The sequence below is a fragment of the Miscanthus floridulus genome, chromosome 17, assembly GCF_019320115.1.
Source record: "Miscanthus floridulus cultivar M001 chromosome 17, ASM1932011v1, whole genome shotgun sequence".
Lineage (NCBI taxonomy): Eukaryota > Viridiplantae > Streptophyta > Magnoliopsida > Poales > Poaceae > Miscanthus > Miscanthus floridulus.
Window position 1 is genome coordinate 29,083,713 of NC_089596.1, and position 23,621 is coordinate 29,107,333.

At 46.0% G+C, this 23,621-nt stretch overlaps 1 protein-coding gene and 1 pseudogene across 1 annotated transcript; one reads left to right on the forward strand and one right to left on the reverse strand.

Moving 5' to 3' along the window:
• The first annotated feature begins 1,488 nt into the window (after positions 1 to 1,488).
• Positions 1,489 to 4,694, forward strand: LOC136516547 (phosphoenolpyruvate/phosphate translocator 3, chloroplastic-like). The gene is made up of 9 exons (XM_066509962.1): positions 1,489 to 2,249; positions 2,350 to 2,472; positions 2,748 to 2,900; positions 2,996 to 3,081; positions 3,161 to 3,245; positions 3,328 to 3,447; positions 3,543 to 3,611; positions 4,018 to 4,147; positions 4,241 to 4,694. The coding sequence occupies exons 1-9, from the start codon at positions 1,851 to 1,853 to the stop codon at positions 4,327 to 4,329; spliced, it is 1,254 nt and encodes a 417-aa protein (XP_066366059.1). The 5' UTR covers positions 1,489 to 1,850; the 3' UTR covers positions 4,330 to 4,694.
• A 621-nt stretch (positions 4,695 to 5,315) lies between these two features.
• On the reverse strand, positions 5,316 to 8,723 carry LOC136516546 (phospholipase D alpha 1-like; annotated as a pseudogene).
• Positions 8,724 to 23,621: the final 14,898 nt, after the last annotated feature.

Consider the following 23,621-nt stretch of genomic DNA (forward strand, 5'->3'; position numbering starts at 1 on the left):
TATTTCTAAATAATCCTAACCACTTATATATTTTTCCTACGCTTTATTCTTTTCGGTCCTTCCACCTTTAGAACAGCCGATGGATAATCGCGTGGTAGACGCTCGGATATGCCCACGTCATCTGTCTATTTTTCGAAACGCGGAAAGATTGGAAGGATGAATTAGTAACTATTAGAGGATGAGTTTTTTTTATTCTTGTAAAAAATCCTAGATTTGAGAGGTTTTATTAGAAACTCTTTTGCTGCCCCGAAATATAAGGATATTTCGTTTGCGTGGCAGCTTGTCATAATGGTTGGCAACTCTGTGTTTGATTGCGGCTGCATAATATGCATGCCAAAAGTGTGTCAGCCTTTGCTGCCCCGAAATATAAGGATATTTCGTTTCCGTCGGCGCGGTCTACATCCTCTGCAGTGCCCGTAGATGTGGATCCACGGCCAACGCAGAGGGGCACCCTTCCCCTGCGGTCACCACCGTCGATTCCGACCATTGGAGGCCCCTGCGGACCGGATTGTGATGGCTGCCCACCGGATCTACCTCCAGATCGGCTATGAGAGCTCGGGCGTGGAGGGTGAAAATGACTGAGACTGCCTTTGCCGCCAGGGCGAAGCGGAGGAAGGCCATGGCCGCCACAAACCTCCATCCGCTTGCAGCTGCTCCTAGTTGGGGAAGATGTCGAGGTGGGGGAAGGCGTCGGCCTGGGAATTCAAATCCAGGTTCTCCCTGCGCATGTGGGGAGCAGACTGGCTGCTGCCGGCGAAGGGAGAAGGCGGGACCTAGGAATAGAGGCCAAACTCGTCGGCGGCAGGGAAGGCGGGATAAGCAGAGGAGCCGGATGCGGCGTAGGAAGAAAGCGATGCTTGAGTGAAGAAATCCCGGTAGTGGTTGTATTGGCCGTCCATGGCGGATGCGCCGTGTGGAGGAGTGGGAGGGGCTGCGCCGGCGTGGGGAGGAACGAGGCGGTGTCGTGCGGGCGAACGAGGCGGCGGCGGGGAGGAGTGTGAGCGAGATGATAGGGTTCGAGCGAGTTTGAGGGGGTATGGGCCGGAAATTTAGGCCTATAGTCCCAATTAACACATCTCAAGAGACTAGTGGACTAGGGACCACTAATCCCTCTTTTAGTCTCCTTGTTTGGCAATTTAGGGACTAAAAGAGGCTACAATCTAGTCTCTAGTCCGCAGTCATAAGGAACCAAACAGGGCCTAGTTTCTCATCGCCGAAACAAAAATATGGCGGATGAAAAGCCAGGAGCGCCACATTTTTTTTCCTCGCACTGTGGCTTTACACGTGCTGCGCGGTACAAGCAAACGGCACACCGTAGTAGTTGAGACTTGAGATGTTGAGGTCTGTGCACTTGGACGCTGGCGTCCAAAATGCATTCAGTAGTGGCGGCTGGCCCCTGCCCGACCAGGACTCCGGAGCGAGCGAGCTCCGTTCGGTTTCGTTTCGTCTCCGCACCGCGCGTCCGGTCAGTCGGTCACCCCCTCCATTCCACTCTCCCCGGTCCACTCCACGCCGTCTGCCCCTCCCGGACTTCCACTACCGTCCGATTCCCGTCGCCTCGCGCGCCACAGGCGCGGGCAGAAGCAGCTGCGGAAGCCTACCGCCGTCCCTTTCCCTTTCCCTCTCCCGAGCGGAGCGCTCTCCCTCCTCCATAAATGGCCGCGCCGTGGTGACAGACAGCGGCACCGCTCCTCCTCCCATCCATCCCAGCCGCATTCGCTCCTCCGCCCCAGCCCCTTTCCAGAAACCCCGCGAACCCCGCCGGGAGTCCGTGGCCATCGACGCCGCCAAGTGGCGTTGATCCGGACCTGACTGCTGAGGCCGGAGGAGGGTATCGCGGGCGTGCCGAGATGCAGAGCATGGCGGCGTCCTGCTCGTCTGTCTCCTCCTCTAGAACCTGGGCCGCGGCGCGCCGCTCGCCCGCGCCCCCATCCCGACCCTCCTCGCGCCACGTCGCCTTCTTGTGCTCCCAGTCCTCCTCCTCCTCCTCCTCCCCCTCTTCTTCTCATGGCTGCCGCTGGCCGGTCGCCGGCGCCGGCGCGCCCGTGCTCCCGCTCGACATTCGCGGGGGCCTGCGCCCGCTGCCCTCGCCCCTGCTCGCGCCGGGCGTCGCCGCGGTGAGGACGCGGGCGGCGGCGGCCACCGGTAAGCCGGAGGGCGCCGGTCGCATTTCACGGACCCTGCAGCTCGGGACCATGATCCTCGTCTGGTACCTCCTCAACATCTACTTCAACATCTACAACAAGCTGGTCCGCCGTTTCGTCCCGCTCCTCAGGTCTTTTCCTAATGGGGTTGTTCAACCGTATCGAACCTTCTAACTACATTGTTTTGGAATTGTGCAATGACCAGGTTCTGAAAGCGATACCCTTCCCTTACACCATCACTACCTTCCACTTCGCATCGGGATCCTTCTTCATCACACTCATGTGGCTACTCAATCTGCATCCCAAACCGAGGCTCTCCCTCAAACAGGTACTGTATAAACAAAAAAAAGAAGATTACTCACCTTTGCTGACTGCTGTGACCTGCAGCTGTAATAAGATACTAGATATTTGTTACGCCCTGTTAGCTTGGCTTAGCCATACTTTTTCAGCCAACGAACAATATTTTTCTCTCGCGACAAATCAGCCATCAGTACTTTCAGCCATGGCTTATCAGCCAAGCGAACAGCGCGTTACGCTTGGAAATGTTACACTGCTTCATTCATATAGCTGATGCGATGCGTTGTTATTTATTTGCTGATGCAGTATGCAAAGCTCCTGCCTTTGGCTTTGATCCACATGCTTGGAAATGTTTTCACCAATATGAGTTTGGGCAAGGTGGCTGTCTCCTTCACGCACACCATCAAGGCCATGGAGCCCTTCTTCTCGGTCCTCCTCTCTGCCCTGTTCCTAGGAGCGGTAATTGGTTGGTTCACACCTTTGCTAGGTTATTTGTCCTTAAAGGTGGAATCCTCCATATAAACCTCTGTATCTCTATTCTAATGTTTCTACAGACACCTTCTCTATTGGTGTTGGGTTCACTTGTTCCTATTGTTGGTGGAGTTGTATTGGCGTCCATGACTGAAGTTTCTTTCAACTGGTAATTTATTGCTTCAAAGCGTCAAAGAGTTTACTCAAAGCAATATTGTGTATTTGATACTAATATTATGAGAAAACAGGATTGGATTCTGGAGTGCCATGGCTTCGAATCTTACGAACCAATCGCGGAACGTTTACAGCAAGAAAATTCTCGCTGATAAAGAGGTGAGCTTTTTGCTCTTATAATGTTCCCTAACTGTATATTCACAAACACGGCACCCCCTAACAAAACTTGTTCTTATTACAGGACAGTTTGGATGACATAAATCTCTTCTCGATAATAACTGTCATGGCATTCTTGTTATCTGCTCCACTGATGCTATCTGTAGAAGGCATCAAGTTTAGCCCATCGTATCTACAGAATGCTGTAAGTGTGGCCAGCATAGAAAACAAGAAACTTTGGAATATTTCAACTCTTCACTGACATGAAATTGCTGAATACTAAATTTTCTGGGTTTGCAGGGAGTTAATGTAAAAGAATTATCTGTAAGAGCGGCACTTGCTGGTACATGTTTCTATTTTTACCAACAGGTGAGGCCAGTCTCCACTAAAAACATCTTTTGTAGTCTCTCGGAGGTTGCTAAAATTGTCTGCTAGTGGCTACTGCGGTTGGCTACTTAGATCCAAACAAACTACTTACTATTTGCTTGCAGATAATATATATGTTTTGTCCATTGTTTTATTGCTAGGATCATGCCCTTCCAGTTAAATATGATATTATCTTCAGTTATATTGAATAACTTTTCAGCTCTCCTGTATCATCTGATGAAAAAACTTGTTGAATAATTTTCAGTTTTTCTTTTTGAGTCTAGAAAGTATCATGTTTTCATGCATAAACCGTCTATCGGTTTTTGGATTATCTCTTATCTAACTGTTACTATGAATTCTGTTGCACACTGAATCACCAATAACAAAGTCTTTATTTGTTTCTTGGCAGGTTTCATACAGTTTATTGGCTAGAGTATCTCCTGTGACCCATTCGGTTGCCAATTCTCTTAAACGTGTGGTGGTCATTGTGTCATCCGTTCTCTTCTTCAGAACTCCAATTTCACCTATAAATGCCTTAGGTACAGAGCTGATGCTATCCTTCATGCAAGTACCAATTACTGGCCATCTAATTTATCTATGTCTGAATTTTGTTTTTTTTTCCTTGCCTGCAGGAACCGGTGTTGCTCTTGCTGGAGTTTTCCTGTACTCTCAGTTCAAGAAGTTAAAACCAAAGACAGGCTGCATGAAAACAACCACCTGATGAGGCAACAAACTATAGAAGGATCGAGAATTTGGAACCATCAACTGATGCAGGTGAAGCAGACTGGCCTTCACGGTAGCAAACACCTATCGTTTCCCCATGTTTATCTTAAAAAACATATGTTCCCTTGTCAGCTTCTTTGTCTGCGAGAAGCTTGTACATACGTAAGTTTCGTCGAGAAGGTGTGGTGGAACAAGTGAGCAACGCCGACATAGCATTTTCAGGTAAATTTCAAGAGAATACAAATTTTGGCACATACTTCTGGATGTCTCACTTTAGTGGTAGCCTGATACTCTTTAAATGTCAATGAGATTATACATCTCTTGGGTCTTCATGTCATTCAGTTGAAACTGGCAGAATGCTCAATAGATTCGAGTTCACATCAAGATATGGTTAATGTTTTCTTTCTATTGTATCCTTTGTTTTACTGAACTTTGTGTTTTTTGTTGAAAAAAATATATATCCTGGTTCCTGGATATAGTATATATGAAAGAGACAGAATCACAGAATTAACAGGTGATATTGATAGCTTTGGCAACTTAGCCATTATTTATAAAAAGATATCGCCTTTGTGGATGAGAGCAGTTGAGAAGGTATTCACCATGAAAACATTTTAAAAAAACATTTTTTGGATTTGAAGAAAAAATAAAAGGAATTCTATCAATTTTTATTTTCACAGGAAAAGGCAGTAAATGCAGAGTGAGAATCAAAGTAGGGTTTTTTTTTTGGATATTCTTCAATCGCTTTATGTTCCACGTGAGCCAAATCTGAGTGTCAACAAGAAGACTCAGCACAATTAGCTCCGTCCATTCCAATTCACCTAGCACCACATATGCACTTCTAGAAAGGGTAAGAAATGTAAATAAATCCCAAAATTAAGTGGTGCAGTCATAAACAGTAATATGTGAATTCGTTCAGTCCATGTCTCCATGAGGATATGACAGTGAAATCTAGCAAATGGTTTGGTAGCAGTTGTCCAACTCGTACAAATCACAAATGGATATGGCTATTCAGCAATTGATAGCGCAAAATCTAACCAAAACACTATCAGTCCATTAGTTATGCAATGATGTTAAAAATACTACTTGATACAATACAATACTAAAACCTAAAATAACAATGAGTTCATCATCATGCACACTACATTAGTGCATCTTTTATTTTCTAAAAAAAATCGCAAACTAGTTCTTCTCTTATTCCAATAAAACAATAACCAAAATCAGTAAAATCAGGTTCAGAAAAAAACTAGTAAATCCAAAAGACAAACAGACGAAGATGATGGGCATTGCGATTCAGTCAGAGCACACGCCTATGTGGTGAGAATGGGCGGGAGGTAGTCGGACTTGGCGCCAAGCACCCGCGCCTGCGTGTCCGGGAAGAACTCCGTCCCCGGCAGCTGGTTGACGGAGCCGTCGGCGGCGACGGCGACGGGGTAGGTGAGCAGGTGCCCCGGCAGGTCGCGCTCGGGCCCGTCGCCGGCGTACAGGTCCCAGTACCTGTCCGCCATGGCGTTCACCTTGCGGATGCACTCGAGGCTGTCCGGCCGGGTGAACGCGTCGTCCACCGCGCCCAGGTGCTCGTACCACAGCGACATCCGGAACCCGTGCACCTGCCCTCTCGCCGGCCGGCTCGCCGCCGCCAGGTGGTGCGGCTGGTACGCGCCCATCGCGATCTCCGAGTCCCTCGGCCCCGTCCATGGAACGCTGGTTGATGTTGGCCGACCCCACGATAATGTACTCATCATCCACTGCACACACAGCAAATTTCGAATTAGAAAATTCAGAAGATGGACGCCTCGAATTCGAAAAATCAAGAGTAATTCTAGGAGGGACGGTGGACGGACGGATTACCCATCATCATCTTGGTGTGGACATAGATCATGAACCTCCTGTTGTGCTGGGCCTTGATGTAGTCAGTGTCAGGCTCAGCCTCCTCCGTGGGCACATACTCCCCGTCCTTCTTCGCCTCCTGGTTGCCGAGGCAGAAGAAGGTGAGGTAGTCCCTGGGGTTGGCGTCGATCCCCTTGGCCTGGATGGCTTGCGCGATGTCGGTGTACATCATCTCCATGGTCCTCCTCTGCCAGTCGAGGATGGCCTGCACGGAGCCGCTCTCCGGGATGCCCTCGGGCCACATGGGCACCACGACGTAGACCGCGAAGCGCTCGCCGGCCTCGATCTTGCTCACCACCTTCATGGACAGCTCCTTAGGGATGAGGTGCAGCGCGCCGATGTCCTCGGGCTTGATCCCGTCGGGCTTCCAGCAGTAGGAGCTGCCGAGGAAGTACTGGTTCTCGATGTAGATGAAGCTCCTGGCGCGGCGGATGGCGTGGATGTAGGCGTCCTGGATGCTCCGGTCGATGATCTGGTCCTTGCCGCTGACGAGCCCGGCCCTGGTGGCGTCATCGGGGGTGTCGGGGAACCCGAACGCGGCGCCGCCGTCGATGGAGCGGAACAGCTGCACGTTCCACGTCTCGGGGTCGTCCGGGAACGTGACGGGCGACGGCGGGATGAGCTCGTCGGCGAGGTCCCGGAGCTGGATGAGCAGGTCCTTGCCGCCCTGCTTGCGCCACCGCTGCTCGAAGTTGTAGAGCACGTCCCACGCCACGGGGCCCTCGAGGCGGCAGTGGATGTCGTGCCACGGCTCCCTCGGCCCGCCCTTGGCGATGGCGGCCGTCGCGAAGTTTGGCTGGTGGAAGTCGTCGTGGTGCACGCCGTCCAGCGTCCGGAACAGCGAGTGGGACGGCGTGTCGTAGCGGCCGTCGCAGAGGTCCAGCCCGCCCACGAAGCTGAGGATCCTCCGCTGCCGCTGCGACGACCGCGACACCGGCATGTCGTGGTCGACGACGACAATCTTCTGGTGGTGCGTGAACATGGTGGATATCTGCAGGTCCTGCACGATGCTCCCTGAGTCGTCGGGGTTCCGCGGGCACAGCACGCAATGCACGTCGGTGCCCTGGAAGTAGTTCATCGTCTCCTCGTCGTGGGTGGCCATGAGCCCGTCCTTCTTGAGCACCCCTACGGAGGTGCGATCGTCCCAGACGAGCATGAGCACGCGGACACCCTCGCCGGCCTTCTTCTTGAGCAGCTCGCCGAGCGTGACGCCGCCGCCGGACCTGGGCGGGCCGGGCGCCGTCCCTGAGCAGCGTGATCTCCGTGTACACCGACCACCCGGTGATGTAGATGAGGTGCTTGGCGCCGCTGATGGCGTCGAAGATGTCCTCCCAGCACCGGTGCGCCTCGTAGCACCTGCCGCCGTCGAGCGGGATCCGCGGGACGAAGCCGTCGGGGACGTGCGCGTCCTGGTACAGCGTGACCCTGCACCCCTGCCGCTGCGAGAAGAAGGTGTAGGGCACGCCGGGGTACTTGCCGCTGCGCACGCCCCTGCCCCAGCTCCGGTCCTTGGAGATATCGAAGTACTGGAGCTTGACGTGGACCTTCCCGCCGCTCTCGAGCGGCTTGCGGTCCTTGCCGTCGCCGCCGCCGTCGCAGAGGTGCAGCCAGCGGTCCACCTCGTGGCCGTCGAAGATGTCGCGGACGGGGAGGTAGGCGACGCCGACGGTGGAGGCGCCGATGGGGTTCTTGGCCCGGATGGTGAAGACGACGTCGGAGGCGAGGTGCGCGCAGTAGACGTGGAAGGACTCGTACCACCGCGGGCTGGCCGTCTCGTCGGTGAGCGTGCGGGTGCGGCCGACGCGGGCCTTGCCGAGCCCGATGGTGGCGTAGATCTTGCTGGTGCCCTTGCCCACGCCCACCGTGTCCTCGACCGTCTCAACCAGCTTGCGGAGGAACCCGGGAGCCTGGCTGCTGGGCCTGCTGGAGTTGGACAGCTCCTCTGCCTCAAAGATGGTGACGTGAAGCGAGCCATGGAGCAGTATCCTCGCCATCCCTCCTGTCGATTTCAGATCACCTGCACATACATACGCAACCAGAGCCAATGTATGATGGCAAACGTACGTACAGATCGATATGATGCAAGACGAACAAGGACGCACCTACAGAGGAGTGAGAGAGCAGGAAGGAAGCTAGGAAATCGAGGCTGCTGACATTGCCGGTGGGTTAAAGGCAGGAGGCGAGCTGCAGGTGTGTGGACAATGGCGGAGCAAAGCAATGGACGGGGAGCCATGCGTTGGAAGGAGATCAGGAATAGTAAACCGCGGCGCGTGGGGAGCAGCGCAAACCCAGCCTGCATGTTGGCATGTTGCTTGCCCTGCTCACGCTGAGCCATGCAAATATGGATGCGAATGTTAGAAATGTCACACTGCTTTTCTTCCCAAGGAGAAATGCCTCCGCGAAAAAAAAGGATAATAGAGCCATAGAGGGCCACAGAACAGGCTAGCTAAGAGCAACAGCTCACATAGTTTTCAAAACAATTTATAAAACAAAGGTAAATCAAGACAATGTTCCAATATACAACATGATTGATGGACAAATTCAACACCGCAAGAGCTGTTACCTGATACAGTGATATGTTCACTTTATTTCATATTGTCGACATATTCACCTTGAAGCAAGCAAGGTTTATTGTAAGCTATTGGCAATCTTTATTAAACATTCGTTATGGAAGAAAGGAAGATGCAAAAGGGAAAGCACCAGTACTCACCAAATGGAAACCGAAGGGAACTGTACAAAAGGAAATTTTCAGAGAGAGATGTGAGAAATGGTCGGCACCATCGGAGGGATGGGTAAAACTAAATATTGATGCTTCTTTCTTTGTGACAACATGGGAGAATTTTAGTAATTTCAGTGGAGCCATTATCAGAGACCGTTCGGGTAGAGTACTCTTATCATCCTAAAATGTAAATAAAAAGCGTGCCACAGTTGACGAGGCAGAAGCTGAAGCCTATTATAAAGGCATCAAGCAGGCAGCGGAATGGATAAAAAAGCCAACTATAATTGAGTCAGATTGCCTTTGCTTAGTGGAGGCCCTTAAAACAACTATGGAGGACAGGTCAAGATATTCAAATATTGTGAAGGAGATTAAACATGCTACGAGGATGATTCCTTATGTGAGGTTTAGTAAAATTGGGAGAGAGTGCAATAGTGTAGCTCATGAATTAGCTCAATTAGCAAGATGTACTTTGCATAGTGTGGTCTGGAGAGAAAACTTTCCTATTTGTATTAGTGAGCTTCTAAAACTAGAATGTAATTACTCTGTTGATGAATGAATGCACTCTTTCTACAACAACAACAACAACAACAACAACAACAAAGCCTTTAAGTCCCAAACAGGTTGGGGTAGACTAAATGAATGCACTCTTTCTCTCGCAAAAAAAAGATAAATCACCTAATTTAGCCCATATTTTTCTAAAACCTTCATTATTTCTTTTCTATACCCAATTGAGATAAGCTTCTAAAATTTTAGCAGTAGTTACAGGTAAGAGAGAAAATTTTCTACCATACTATTTGAATGAGTTTCATTAGCAATCTCATTGCGCAAATCATTACTTTTAGATATCCATGGTTTACCTAGCAACCAAAACATGCTTGCATCGGTATTATGTCAAAATCTGCACTATCTTTATAAGTACCAACTGAAAATTCTACGCGTACAATTTTATTAACCTTTGTCTTATTTTTTTTTCTATTCGATGTTGTGCGAATGTTGTGTGGCTGTCTGGTCAAGCCAATCTTCTCGACTTCATTGCTTGCAAGGTTGTTGCAACTCTGGCTATCAATGATGATACGACAATGTCACTCCATCACAACGAAGTCTGGAATAAATTGCAGAACTGATTTTGCTCTGCCTTCTCCACTTGAACTTAGCACTTGCTAACCTTGAATACTCGTATTATCCTACAAAAGGTTAGTCACTGGAGAAAGGATGGCAAGGAGGTGCTCCTTTAAATAATGCACACCATTTTTTTAAAGTAAAAATATGAGATTGAGAACCAAACTATTTGGCAAAAACTTCATTGACCCCCTTTGCAATGGCTTCATCCATCCTTGTAAATATCTAGTCTATGTAGCCCTATAGGTCGCTTACAAGAACAAACTCATGGTTCAACATTGCTAGCAAGAAGATAGAAAAAGAAAACACAAAGGATTATCCCTATCAACTACTATGTAGACAGTGGGCACACACTCTCACATATCTATCGAGATCTTATATGGTTCTTACCAAAGAAAAACCATGGATGATACTACCGGTGGCTAGTTTGTGATACCTATGGCGGCGTGGCACCGAGATTGTGTGGGTCAAAACTATCCGAGTAGAAATATATATTTAGAGCGTGGGAGGCACAACATGGTAGCATGGAGTAGCAATTGCTCAATTTATAAATTGTAAGATTGAAAAGTAGTTCCAAGATAGTTTATGTCGTAGGCCTAAACTCGACTGGATCTAGTTCAACCAAGCAACAATACAACTCAGCATGAGGAATAAGAGGATGCAAGCACTTCTAGATTTTTTAGTACCAGTTGCCCCTATAGTTCAAGATGGACTCAAACTTGATATATATGGATTGTGCCTCCAACTTCAATTGAATCCCCCCATTGGTCATCTCTGCCCCCATGCCTCTCTCCATGTACTCCTTTTTACCTCTCCATAGTTTCTAAGAATATAATAATATCATTAGATAGCAATCTATGATCATAATCATGAAAAACAATATTTAGGAACAACCGAACAAGCTCCAAAGATTTAATTGTCGTGCTTGAACTCTTGTAATTGGCCATTCTTGAGGAGTGATGTGTGCATACATACAAAGAAATGATATCCCTATCAACCAGCCTGAGCCCTACCTTGTTTTCTCACCCCCTTGATGGTTGGATAGGATCAGGTGAGGACCTAATTTTTATTTCTTTAGAACTTTAAGGGAAATCTGATGAAAATCTCCTCTACCCAAAGTATCTTATATCTTCACTTATCCGTTATCCTTGACATACTTGATTCGTTCCTAGTTTATTTTATGTTTAACAGTGAAAACCGATAACTTGGAATACTCTATGTAACACCCTAAAATTTGCTTTTCTTCAAATAGAGTTAAATTCATTTAATTATGAATTTTTGTGTACATTTAAACCTAGGGAAAATAATAATCTTTATTGAAATTAAAATTCATCATAAGTTTAGCAACATGGTTGTGCATTCATGCTGTTGCATAGTATTTCTTTTGTATTGTGTGGTTTGAAACTAAACTTCAAATTGTTTCAAATGGATTTGAAAATGCATTTGAAAAACACTTGAGATAAAAAGAAAATGGAATTTCCTCTCCTCTCTTTCTTTGGCCCAGTCGACCTGCTCCCTTACCCGCGGCCCATTTCTCTTTTTCCCGCGAAGCCCAGCAACGTCGTCGTTTCCCTCTCCCGCGTGGGCCGCCGCGCCGTGGTCCAGCCGCGCCATCCCGCAGGCCCATCTCGTGCCCTAGCCCAGGCCAAGCCGCGTTGCAGGCCTATCTTCCCGGCCCAAGCCGAAGCCGCCCGCGTTCTTCCTCTCTCGTTGTGACTGCTAGGCTAGCCCCGCTCGTCAACGCAGTTCATCTTCCTCCCGTCGCAGCGCCGGACATCATCGGCTGAGTCCATTGTCACCCTGTTTCCTCTCTGTCTTGCGTGCACTCCAAGCCAGTGTGGCCCCTTAAATAGTCGCTCGGGGGTGCCGTGCCTCTTTCCCCGACCCTAATTGAAGCCGCTGTGCCCTAGAGCTCCCTCGTCGTCGTAACCTAGACCGCCGCCGACGTCGTCCCCTGCACCGTCACTGAGCCATCTCTGTCTGTGCCAAGTGTCGAGGTGAGATCACCGTTCCCTCCTCTTTCTTTCTGAGTAGTTTCCATCGAAAACCAAGGTCCTGAGCCCATTTTCTCGTTTCGCTAGCGAGCTCCTGCGGTCATCAATGGCAGCCACCACTCCGGAGCCCTGTTCTGGCCAGGTGAAACACCCCAACCCGCCTGAGCCATCCATCTCTGAATCAACGCTCCAGATCATGTACCCTTTCGATCTGTGTAACCGGTCCACCAACACAGTGTGAATTAGGTCCACCAGCACAGTCTGCACTCGGTCTACCATCGGTGCTTGCACTCCAGCCAGCCATGCCCCACCACGTGTCGCCACATTAGCGCCAGCGTCAGCGGTGACCCAGTCAATCCGGTCAGTAGGGCCTTTTTGCCAAGAAACCCCTCGGTTTCTATCTAATCAACCCGCAATCCACTCTCTTTCAAAAGTAATTCAAAGCGGGTCCTTTTTCTTCTATTTTAAGCCCTGTATTTTATAGAAATAGGAGCCACCGTCTACTGAGGTAGTTTTATAGGTTAGACCTCATGTTTATAATCAAAATTACGTATAGGTCCATTTTTAAAAACTACGAAACTTCCCTGAATCTTGTTTTAAGCGTATAATCTCTGTTTTAACTCCGATTTAGTCCGTTCAACTTGCGTTAGGTTCGTAATTCCATAATCTACATGTTCATACTACTGTTAAGCATGTTTTCAACTTTTAAAATTCAAGGTTAGATTTAATCTATTATTTTACTAAAGGAAATCTTTTTTAATTCATAACTTCTTCGTTTTAGGTCCGAATTTTGTGATCTTCGCGTTTGTGTGATCGTAGCGAGACGCAGATTCGTTTTACAAACTTTTCATCTTGATTTTATGTTGATTGGTGTACTGTTCTAATCTATAGCTTTTGTTTGTTATGCATGATTGTATGGATGCCTGTGTGGTGCTATTTGATCTCTAGTAGACAGTGAGTTTTGTGTTGGTGATCTAGAGCAACGCTTTGAAGATCAAGACCAGCCGCGATACTTTGAATTAAGGCAAGTATAATGTGAGGCTCGTTGTTACCTATTCACTTTAATGCAATCTCAATTCATATGCATATGTTAATGAACCGCTTGGAGTCTACTTACCTTGATATTGATTATTATGTCCTTGATTTACCTATGGGTTTTGCATGTGGATAGTATGCTCAGTTTGCTCCAACTAATATTGATTAAAGAATACAATTAAAGATTTATACAGCATGGTATTAAAAGATGCTTTTTAGCAACATGGAACCAAGGGGGCTAGAGCATTGGGCTTTTCTTATGGTGCTCTAGTTTCTCTCCATAAGGACTTATCTTTAAGTGACAACCCAGGACTTACGGTACAACCATGAGGACCACATGGCTCTGGTCTTAGTCTAGTACCTTGCTCTTTCTAGTTTGTAGCAGTTTACCAAAAGGGCAAGAGGGGCATACCAGGCTGGGTATGGGCCTCATCCCCAAGGTGTGTACTATGTTGCGTGTATAAGTGTCACTTTTGGAGATGACTCCATAACACTTGGGAGATGGAATCCTTAGCGGCTGCTCCTTATTAGAATGACTAGGGAAAAGCTTCATAGTGTACCCTGCCTACTCACCTTGGAAGTGTTTTGGCAGTAATTAACCCGGGCATATAGGAATGCGACTCGTGGTGAAAGTGTACAACCTCTACAAAGTGTAAAACTAATATATCAGCTATGCTCACGGACATGAGCGGCCTGGATCCTTACTGAATAGTTGGTTACTTGGATGGTTTGAGTTATGATTAAAATTGTTGATATCTCTAATTATTCATATTTGGGAGCTTAAGCATAACTTAGCAATTTATGAATAATAATAAAATATGACCAACTAAAAGTGCTTATCATAGTTCAGCCATGTCAAGCCTTTTGAGCCTACATCCCCTCAGGTTATGTTTGCTAAGTGGTAGTAGCTTACGCTTGTTTTATTTCAATACTTTGGTAAAATCCCAGATGGGTACCAGATGGAGGTTCTTCAGTGGAGTTTTCCAAGAGGTGTTAGGCTTGTGATCAACCAGTTGACGATTCCTGTGGTGTTGAAGGCCTCGCCAGAAGAATAGAGTTATAGTATATACTATAAAGTAAGACTATGTCTTTTGTAACTAATATTTGTGCGCTAAGTATTTAAGGCATTGTCTTTGATATTACCCCTTCATTTGTAACTATATGTGTGAATTGAATTATTGGGCACACATATGGTATGCATCTGGTTTTATCCTTAAAACCAGGTGCTACAAAGTGGTATCAGAGCTATGTCAACTGTAGGATGCAAGTCTAGTTAGAAAATGGTCATTTTAAGGTTCAGAATTTGCTATGAAATCCTTGGTCTATAAACCTTGCTATTTTCTCCTATACTATATTCTTGTTTTTGCTATTCATCTCCTCCTTGTTGCTATAAATTTTGTCCCTATTTTTCACCCCTTGCCTTGAATTGCTTTTAGAGCTATCACTTACCACATTCTTGCGCAACATGAAGGTGAAGCTATAGAGTTTTGAGCCCTTGATACAACAAGAACGCTAGTAACGTGAATAGAGTCATTGAGTCCTAATACTTGAATTGTGAACCTTTAATGTTTGAATGATTGTCTTGATGTTCATGTTTGATTTGGATCTTTGTAATGATTGCAATGATTTTGTGGGTTATGCTCACAATTTCAATTAGTTTACATGATAAGGCATAAGGACCAATGATTAGATAGTTGGGTGGGTTTTTCTCGTCTCTGCGCGTGCTGTTTTGTGAGCAGTCAGTGTTCATCGGGTTATATCTTCAGAGGTAGATGCCCAAAAGTCATGAAAGTTTTATGGATGAAAGTAGACTTATGTATCTTTCATATGCCACTGGAATCACCTTCATATCTATTATGGATTGGGAGTTATGATCTCTACAAGTTGAAGTTTCTACACTATCTAGGAGTCTAAACAGTTTTAGTTGTGCCCTATTTTCGACTAACTTAACCTCAGAATCTAGCAAGATGGTCTATATAAAAATAGTAGGAAATTTCATAAGCTTTCTAGCCAAATAAAGAACGACTTCATAGGATTTCTAGAACTTGAGATATGGCTGTCTTTCTGAATTGCTACTGGTAGTTCTCGTGCAGAAAATTTCAGATTGATTGTTTTACCATGTGAACTACTTCCGGATCATGGATTACAATCAATAATTGTGCTAAATGTTGCAAACAGATGGTTTCTACCAGGAGAAGTGTTTCATGTGATGCTAGAAGGAATGCCCCTAATGCTAATCCACCGCCACCAAATCCTCCAACTATAGAGCAATCTATGATGACATAGACTCAATTGCTACAGACCTATGTTCAGAATGTATGCATCAACCCACATCAAGCACCACCAAGGGACAAGCGTGGTGAATTTATGAAGGGACATCCACCGACATTCTCTCATGCAAGCGATCCACTAGAAGCTGATGACTGGCTTAGAGCCGTGGAGCGACAACTTAACATAGCTCGGTGTAATGACCATCAGAAAGTGCTTTATGCATCCGATCAACTTCAAGGAGCAGCTTTAGACTGGTGGGAATTATTTCAGGTCGGGAAAGCTGTAAATCAGATTTGTTGGGAAGATTTCAAGACTGCCTTTAGATCTTATCATGTTCCAGAAGCTTTGGTGGAGATCAAGGAGGAGGAGTTCCTCAACTTGAAACAAGGTTCCATGATAGTGTGTGAGTATCATAACAAATTCACTCAGCTATCATGTTATGCGCCAAGAGAGGTGGTTAATAATGCTAAGAAATAGAAACGCTTCTTGAAAGGATTAAATGATGGACTTCAACTGCAGTTAATGACTGTTGAGTATCCTAACTTCCAAACTTTGGTGAATAGGGCCATTTTGATTGAGAACAAGCATCGAGAAATAGAAGAGAAGAAAAGGAGAATTCAAAGCCAATCTATAAGTAGCCACACACGCCCCCGCTACACTCCCCAACATGAATTTTAGCAGAGATACCAGGAACCAACTAGTCAGTGGGATTTTGATCCTCCTCAACAACTCCCTCAACACCAGCAAGAGCAACAATATGTGAACCAGAGTCCACCCAGGAACCACTCATTAACTCCCCAATGAAGGATAGTGTTCCCAACACCCCCTCTTCAGGCAAGAAATGCTATTGTTGTGGTGAGCCCGGTCATTATGCAAGTCAGTATCCAAAGAAGCCGAACAGGCAACAATCCCGCAATGGAAACCATAAACAATGGACTCATGTGCAAGGCAGAGTCAATTATGTGATGATAGAATCTACACAATAAGCCCCAGATGTTGTGTTTGGCTTGTGTCTAGTCAACTCCAGCCCTACATCGGTTTTGTTTTATTCTAGAGCTTCACATTCCTTCATTGCACATCGTTTTGTTAAGGAGCACAATATACCAAAATGTCCTATGAAGAAACAGATGTTAGTTGACTCATCTTGTGGGGATATGCAAGCTACTCTAATGTGTCCCAGTGTAAGAGTTGAAATAAGGGGGGTAGAGTTTTTAGCAAATCCGATTGTGCTAAAGTCCTCAAGCATAGATGTAATTCTTAGAATGGATTGGCTAAATCCGCGAAAGGCTATTATCCAATGTGAGAATGGTACAGTACACTTGACATCCAAGTCAGGAGAAGAAGTTGTATGCAAGGCAACTACAACAGCAAGAAAAGTGTGCAGTGTCAATCAGATGAAAGGTGCAACCATAGATAAGACCAAGGCTGTTAATGAGTTTCTAGATGTTTTTCCTGATGATTTGTCGGGTATGTCGCCAGATCATGATATTGAGTTTATTATTGAGCTTTTACCTAGAACTGCACCTATAGCCAAGAGACCATATCGGATGGGTGTCAATGAGCTAGAAGAACTTAAGAAACAATTAAATGAGGTATAGGATAAAGGTTTCATACGTCCTAGTTCTTCACCATGGGGAGCCCCAGTTATATTTGTTGAGAAGAAAGATGGTACACAGAGGATGTGTGTGGATTATCGCTCTCTCAATGAGGTAACCATCAAGAACAAGTATCCTTTGCCTAGAATTGATGACTTGTTTGATCAGTTTAGATGTGCTTGTGTGTTCTCCAAGATTGATCTTTGCTCTGGTTATCATCAGTTAAGGATTCGTTCATTGAACATTCCTAAGACTGCTTTTACTACTCGGTATGGATTATATGAGTACACAGTTATGTCTTTTGGATTGACTAATGCCCCTGCCTACTTCATGTATATGATGAATAAGGTGTTTATGGAATATCTCGACAAGTTTATTGTGGTCTTCATTAACGATATTCTAGTCTTCTCCAAAACAGAAGCAGAACATGAAGAGCATCTGAGATTAGTTTTGTAGAAACTTAGAGAACATCAACTGTATGCTAAACTAAGCAAGTGTGAGTTCTGGCTGAACGAAGTCTCTTTTCTTGGGCATGTTATCTCTAATGGCAGAGTAGCTATGGATCCCAAGAAGGTTAGTGATGTGTTGAGTTGGAATCTGCCTCAAGATGTAAGTGAAGTCTGGAGTTTCCTAGGAATGGCCAGATATTATCAAAGGTTCATTGAAGGTTTTTCTAATATTGCCAAGCCTAAGACATCTCTACTTGAGAAGAATGCTAAGTTTGTATGGACTGAGCAATGCCAAGCTAGTTTTGAAGAGTTGAAGAAAAGGTTGACTATAGCTCCAGTGCTAGTACTACCAGATCTAAACAAGAGTTTTGCCATCTACTGTGATGCATCTCGACTTGGTCTAGGTTGTGTTCTTATGCAAGAAGGACGAGTAGTGGCTTATGCATCTAGTCAACTAAAGAAGTATGAACTAAATTATTCCACCCATGATTTGGAGTTAGCAGCTATGGTTCATGCATTGAAGATTTGGGGACATTATCTTGTTGGACATAAGTGTGACATTTATATAGATCACAAGAGTTTGAAGTACATTTTCACTCAGTCAGATTTGAACTTGAGGCAACGTCGTTGGTTAGAGCTAATCAAGGACTATGATCTAGAGGTACACTATCACCCTGGCAAGGCAAATGTTGTAGCTAATGCGTTGATCCAAAGGAGCTATGTTAATGCAGCTCTAGTGACACAGTTACCTAAGGAGTTATGTGCTGAATTCAAGCATCTTAATTTGGGAATAGTTGCTAATGCAATGGAATTGGGAGTGGAACCTACACTTGAACAAGAGATTCACAAGGGTCAGTTGGAAGATGAGAAAATCAAGGAGATAGCAGAGCTTATCACAATTGGCAGAGCACCAGGTTTTCGATTAGATGATCAGGGAACAGTGTGGTTTGGAAAGAGAATATGTGTGCTAGAGATAAAGTCCATTCGAGAGATGATTCTAAGAGAAGCTCATGACTCAGTATACTCTATCCATCCAGGTAGTACTAAGATGTACCTAGATCTGAAGGAGAAGTACTGGTGGTATGGGTTGAAAAGAGATGTGGTCGAGTATGTAGCAATATGTGACACCTACTAGTGAGTTAAGGCAGAACATCAAAGACCAGCGGGTTTACTTCAACCTATGAAGATACCTGAGTGGAAGTGGAAAGAAGTTGGTATGGATTTTATTGTTGGATTACCACAAACCTAGAGTGGTTATGACTCAATTTGGGTAATAGTAGATCTGTTGACTAAGGTTGCTCACTTCATACCGGTCAAGACTACATACACGGGTGCAAAGTTGGCAGAATTATACATGTAACAAATAGTATGTTTGCATGGAGTTCCTAAAAAATTGTGTCAGATAGAGGTACTCAGTTTACATCACACTTTTGGAAGAAATTGCATGAGTCTATGGACACTAAGTTGAACTTCAGCTCCACTTATCATCCACAAATAGATGGACAAACAGAGAGAACCAATCACATCTTAGAGGATATGTTGTATCGGTACAGAAAGTGACCAACACGTAAATATTTGTAGTTTTGCCATACATTATGATCGGAGGTGGCCTAGCACTCAGTGACACAGGGTATATACTAGTTCAGGCAACATGCCCTACATCCAGTTTGAGTCAGTCAGTGACTTTATTCCTGAGCCCAGGTGCTCGAAGTTTGTAGTGGGGTTACAAACGAGAAGGAGAAAGATGGGGGATACAGGAGGTCCGGTCGGACTCTAGTCAAAGGAGCTGAGAGTGATGGGAGTCCCGCTATGCGCTAAGTGTTTGAGCGTGTACTCGTGGTTGGAACCTGGAGGTTCTATTTTTGTGGACTAGTGAACTGATCAACAACAACAACAAAGCCTTTAAGTCCCAAACAAGTTGGGGTAGGCTAGAGTTGAAACCCAGTAGAAGCAATCAAAGTTTAGGCACATGAATAGCTATCTTCCAAGCACTCCTATCTAAGGCTAAGTCTTTGGGTATATTCCATCCTTTCAAGTCTCCTTTTATTGCCTCTACCCAAGTCAACTTTGGTCTTCCTCTGCCTCTCTTCACGTTACTATCCTGGCTTAGGATTCCACTATGCACCGGTGCCTCTGGAGGTCTCCGTTGGATGGACTAGTGAACTGATCGATCGAATGAATCTACCTATTAGGAGAGAGCACATCCCCTTTTATAAATGAATGGGGTGGCCTTACAAGTGAGAGGGAGAGAGTACGTATGCTACTGAGCCTTGTTGCCCACGTCGGTGGGTACAGGATGATGGTAGGCGCCCACAACACTGTTGAATGTCAGATGCATGTGGGAGGTTTTGTTGTCTTCTTCGGGTATGACAGTCATCGGTGCCTACCACACTGTTGATACCTAGAGGCATACAAGGGGTTTTACCATGTTCGCCTGGTATGGTAAATGTCGGTGCCCACAACACTATCGATGCCCAGGCATGTGGGGAGCCTTACCGTATGAGAGTTAATGGCGCCCACAATACTATAGGGGAAAATGTCGGCACCTACAATGCTGCTTGGGTTCTGTCATGCCAGGGAGGTCGTAGAGTACTATTTCTATAGGTGTACAGGGTACGGTCCCCGGTATTACGGTTTGACTTGTGCACCCTGCCTTACTTTCTACGTCCATTTCCTGGTCCTTACCGAGCGGGCGTCCTCGGTCAGTTGGTCCCAGTCGGCTCTGATCACGCTAGTCGGAGAAGAGCAGTGAGCAGGGGTTTGGCGCATCCCCGGTCGGAGATGCGGGTTGGAGTCAGGAGCGGTGTTTGGCCAGGCCTTCTGGTCGGAGAGGCCGTCTGGAGGCAGGCTGGAGACCAAAGCGAGCGCTCTAGTCAGAGGCGGGCCAGAGTCGAAAGCGGGTGCCATTCCTCCTTGGCTAGGCCTTTGGTCAGAGATTGGATCGCCCCTCTGGCCTATCATTTAGGTACTTGGGCTAGCCCATGAATTGAGCATTGTCTGCTTAGGCCGAGCCTTTGTTGGGAAGCCAGTCCATGAGGGACCCTGGGTTTATGAACCTGACATGTTGAGAGCTTGTGCTTTGTAATATGGTACAAGTTGGGATAAGAGTTTATGTTACGTTGAGTTCTCCTACAACAATAGTTACCAGATGAGTCTCAAGATGGCACCATTCAAGGCACTATATGATAGGAAGTGCAGAACTCCATTGTTCTAAAATCAGACAGGAGAAAGTCAAGTGTTTGGACCTGAGATCCTCAAGGATGCTGAAAGGCAAGTGCAGACTATCAGGGAAAACTTGAGAGTGGCACAATCTAGACAGAAGAGTTATGCTGACACTCGAAGAAGGGAATTGATTTTTGAAATAGGGGATTATGTTTATCTAAAGGTGTCACCCATGAGAAGTGTGAGAAGGTTTAATATGAAAAGAAAGTTAGCACCAAGGTATATTGGACCTTTCAAGATTTTGGAGAGACGTGGAGAAGTAGCTTATCAGTTGGAATTGCCTGAGAGCTTGTCAGGTGTACAAGATGTGTTTCATGTGTCTCAATTAAAGAAGTGTTTGCGTGTACCTAAGGAGCAGACACCATTAGAGGAGCTTACAGTTAAGGAAGATCTTACGTATGAGCAATTTTCAATAAAGATTTTGGAGATGGCAGAAAGGGTTACAAGGAGCCAAGTTATAAAAATGTGTAACGTTCAGTGGAATCGGTATACAGAAGATGAGGCTACTTGGGAAAGAGAAGAGGATTTGAGAAAAACATACCCGTAGCTCTTTGAGTAAGCATCGTTCGAATCTTGAGGATGAGATTCATTTTAAGGGGGTAGAATTGTAACACCCTAAAATTTGCTTTTCTTCAAATAGAGTTAAATTCATTTAATTATGAATTTTAGTGTACATTGAAACCTAGGGAAAATAATAATCTTTATTGAAATTAAAATTCATCATAAGTTTAGCAACATAGTTGTGCATTCATGCTGTTGTATAATATTTCTTTTGTATTGTGTGGTTTGAAACTAAACTTCAAATTGTTTCAAATGGATTTGAAAATGCATTTGAAAAACACTTGAGATAAAAAGAAAATGGAAATTCCTCTCCTCTCGTTCTTTGGCCTAGCCGGCCTGCTCCCTTCCCCGCGGCCCATTTCTGTTTATCACGCGAAGCCCAACAACATCGTTGTTTCCCTCTCCCGCATGGGCCGCTGCGCCGTGGTCCCGTAGCGCCATCCCGCAGGCCCATCTCACGCCCCGGCCTAGGCCAATAGGCGTCGCAGGCCCATCTTCCTGGCCCAAGCCAAAGATGCCCGCATTCTTCCTCTCTCGCTGTGACTGCCAGGCTAGCCCCGCTCATCAGCGCAGTTCGTCTTCCTCCCATCGCAGCGCCGGATATCACCGGCCGAGTCCGCTGTCGCCCCGTTTCCTCTCTGTCTTGCGTGCGCTCCAACCCAGCGCGGCCTCTTAAATAGTCACTCGAGGAGTCGTACCTCTTTCCCTGAACCCTAATTGAAGCCGCCGCACCCTAGAGCTCCCTCACTGTCATAGACCTAGACCACCGCAGACGTCGTCTGCCCCGCTGTCTCATGCGCCGTCATTGAGCCATCTCCGTCTGTGCCAAGTGCCAAGGTGAGATCACCGTTCCCTCCTCTTTCTTTCTGAGTAGTTCTGCCTGTGTCGATTAAGGACCATCCATTGCATTGGATTCTAGTCAGGTCAGAGACTTAATATCCTGAGCATATACTTGTTTATGGGAGCAGGGAATGCTCATTGCTCTCTTGTCGTGGGTTTCGGCTCTTTTCGGACTGACTGATTAGAGGGGATGGTAGAGGTCTAAGCACCACACTGAGTCCGGGACTCAGGTGTGAGGGCTTAGAGTCCAAGTTTGGACGGGGTCTTGGACCCCTTGATAGGAGAGGGATGGGTTGGTCCTACTTGTGCCTGGAGTACAAGCGGGGCGTGTTTTTCGGGGTACTCAGCTAGGCACATTGATTCATGAATCGCCGGGTAATTTAGTACGACTTGTCTACAATCTAGCACCATAGTAAGAACTGAAATATGAAAGATGTAAAACTGGTTCTGATTGCTTACCACATGTTTGAAAGTAGTACATATGCTTACATAGAATGGTTAGTTAATGAACTAATGATGACTGCTAATAAAAATGAATATAAGGACGCACGTTTAGTAATGTTTCTACAGATGCAATAAACCCACAAGCCAGATAGCCTTGTATGCCCTTGGAGTCTTTTCTTTCCTCCTGCCGGGTAAGTCTTGCTGAGTACAATTGAGTACTTAGGGTTTTATTCCCCCCTGTTGCAGGTAACAGACGTATGCTAGGGCTAACTCTTGTGTGTGGATTCCTTCTAGTGGGCCCATAGAGGATTCCTTTACGCCGCGATCTTAGTTTTTATTTATAACTCTCACTAAATGTTTTATAAATAGAAGTTTTATAATCTATTGTCATAGCTTATATATCAATGCTTCATCATGTCATGAATAGATATTTATTTCCACTATAACTCTGATCATATGTTTATATTCCGCTGTTAAATTAAATTGTTCATAACTCTGATGTTCTATTAAAAGTGATGTAAGAAATGGTTAAGAATGGTGTAAGCTTTATTCTCTCATTTATGATCCTAATGGAAAAAAATGTGGATTTTTGGATTCTCCCTTGGGGTGTGCTCGATGGAAATACGTAATTGAACGTCTCCCCTTGAGTACTTAGTGTCTAATAGAGGACAAGTACTCCTGGGCGCCATTAGATTAGGCGGTTCTGCTGCATATGTGGTCAACCGACTCCCCCCTTGCTCCACCACCTCATTGCACGCCGCTATGCAAAGAAGCACATGCTCAAATGTTCTCCACCCTTGATCTTAAGACTGTTTGATCCAATAGAGGAGGATGGAGAGCACATAGATTGGCAACATGGTGATGGATTATCCCCTACTCCACCTCCACTATAATTAGAGGGGTACCCCCTCACTCTCAACACACACCACAAGGAAGAAACCTCTCCACTCTCTCAAGATGTAGCAATGCATATAGTTGGGACTTAGAGTGAGGCCCTGTTTGGCCACATGGAAGAAGCCTCTCCACTCTCTCAAGATGTAGCAGTGCTAGCATAGTTGGGAGTTAGAGTGAGGCCATGTTTGGTTCAACTTTTCTGAGTCTCGCTTATAAGTTGAGCAGGCTTATCTGATAAGTCACGATATGGAGAATCTACT

Coding starts and splice junctions, on each gene's coding strand:
- LOC136516547 (XM_066509962.1), top strand. CDS start 1,851: ATGCAGAGCATGGCGGCGTCCTGCTCGTCTGTCTCCTCCTCTAGAACC. Junction 3,246..3,327: donor AAATTCTCGCTGATAAAGAG/GTGAGCTTTTTG, acceptor TTCTTATTACAG/GACAGTTTGGATGACATAAA. Junction 3,448..3,542: donor CATCGTATCTACAGAATGCT/GTAAGTGTGGCC, acceptor CTGGGTTTGCAG/GGAGTTAATGTAAAAGAATT.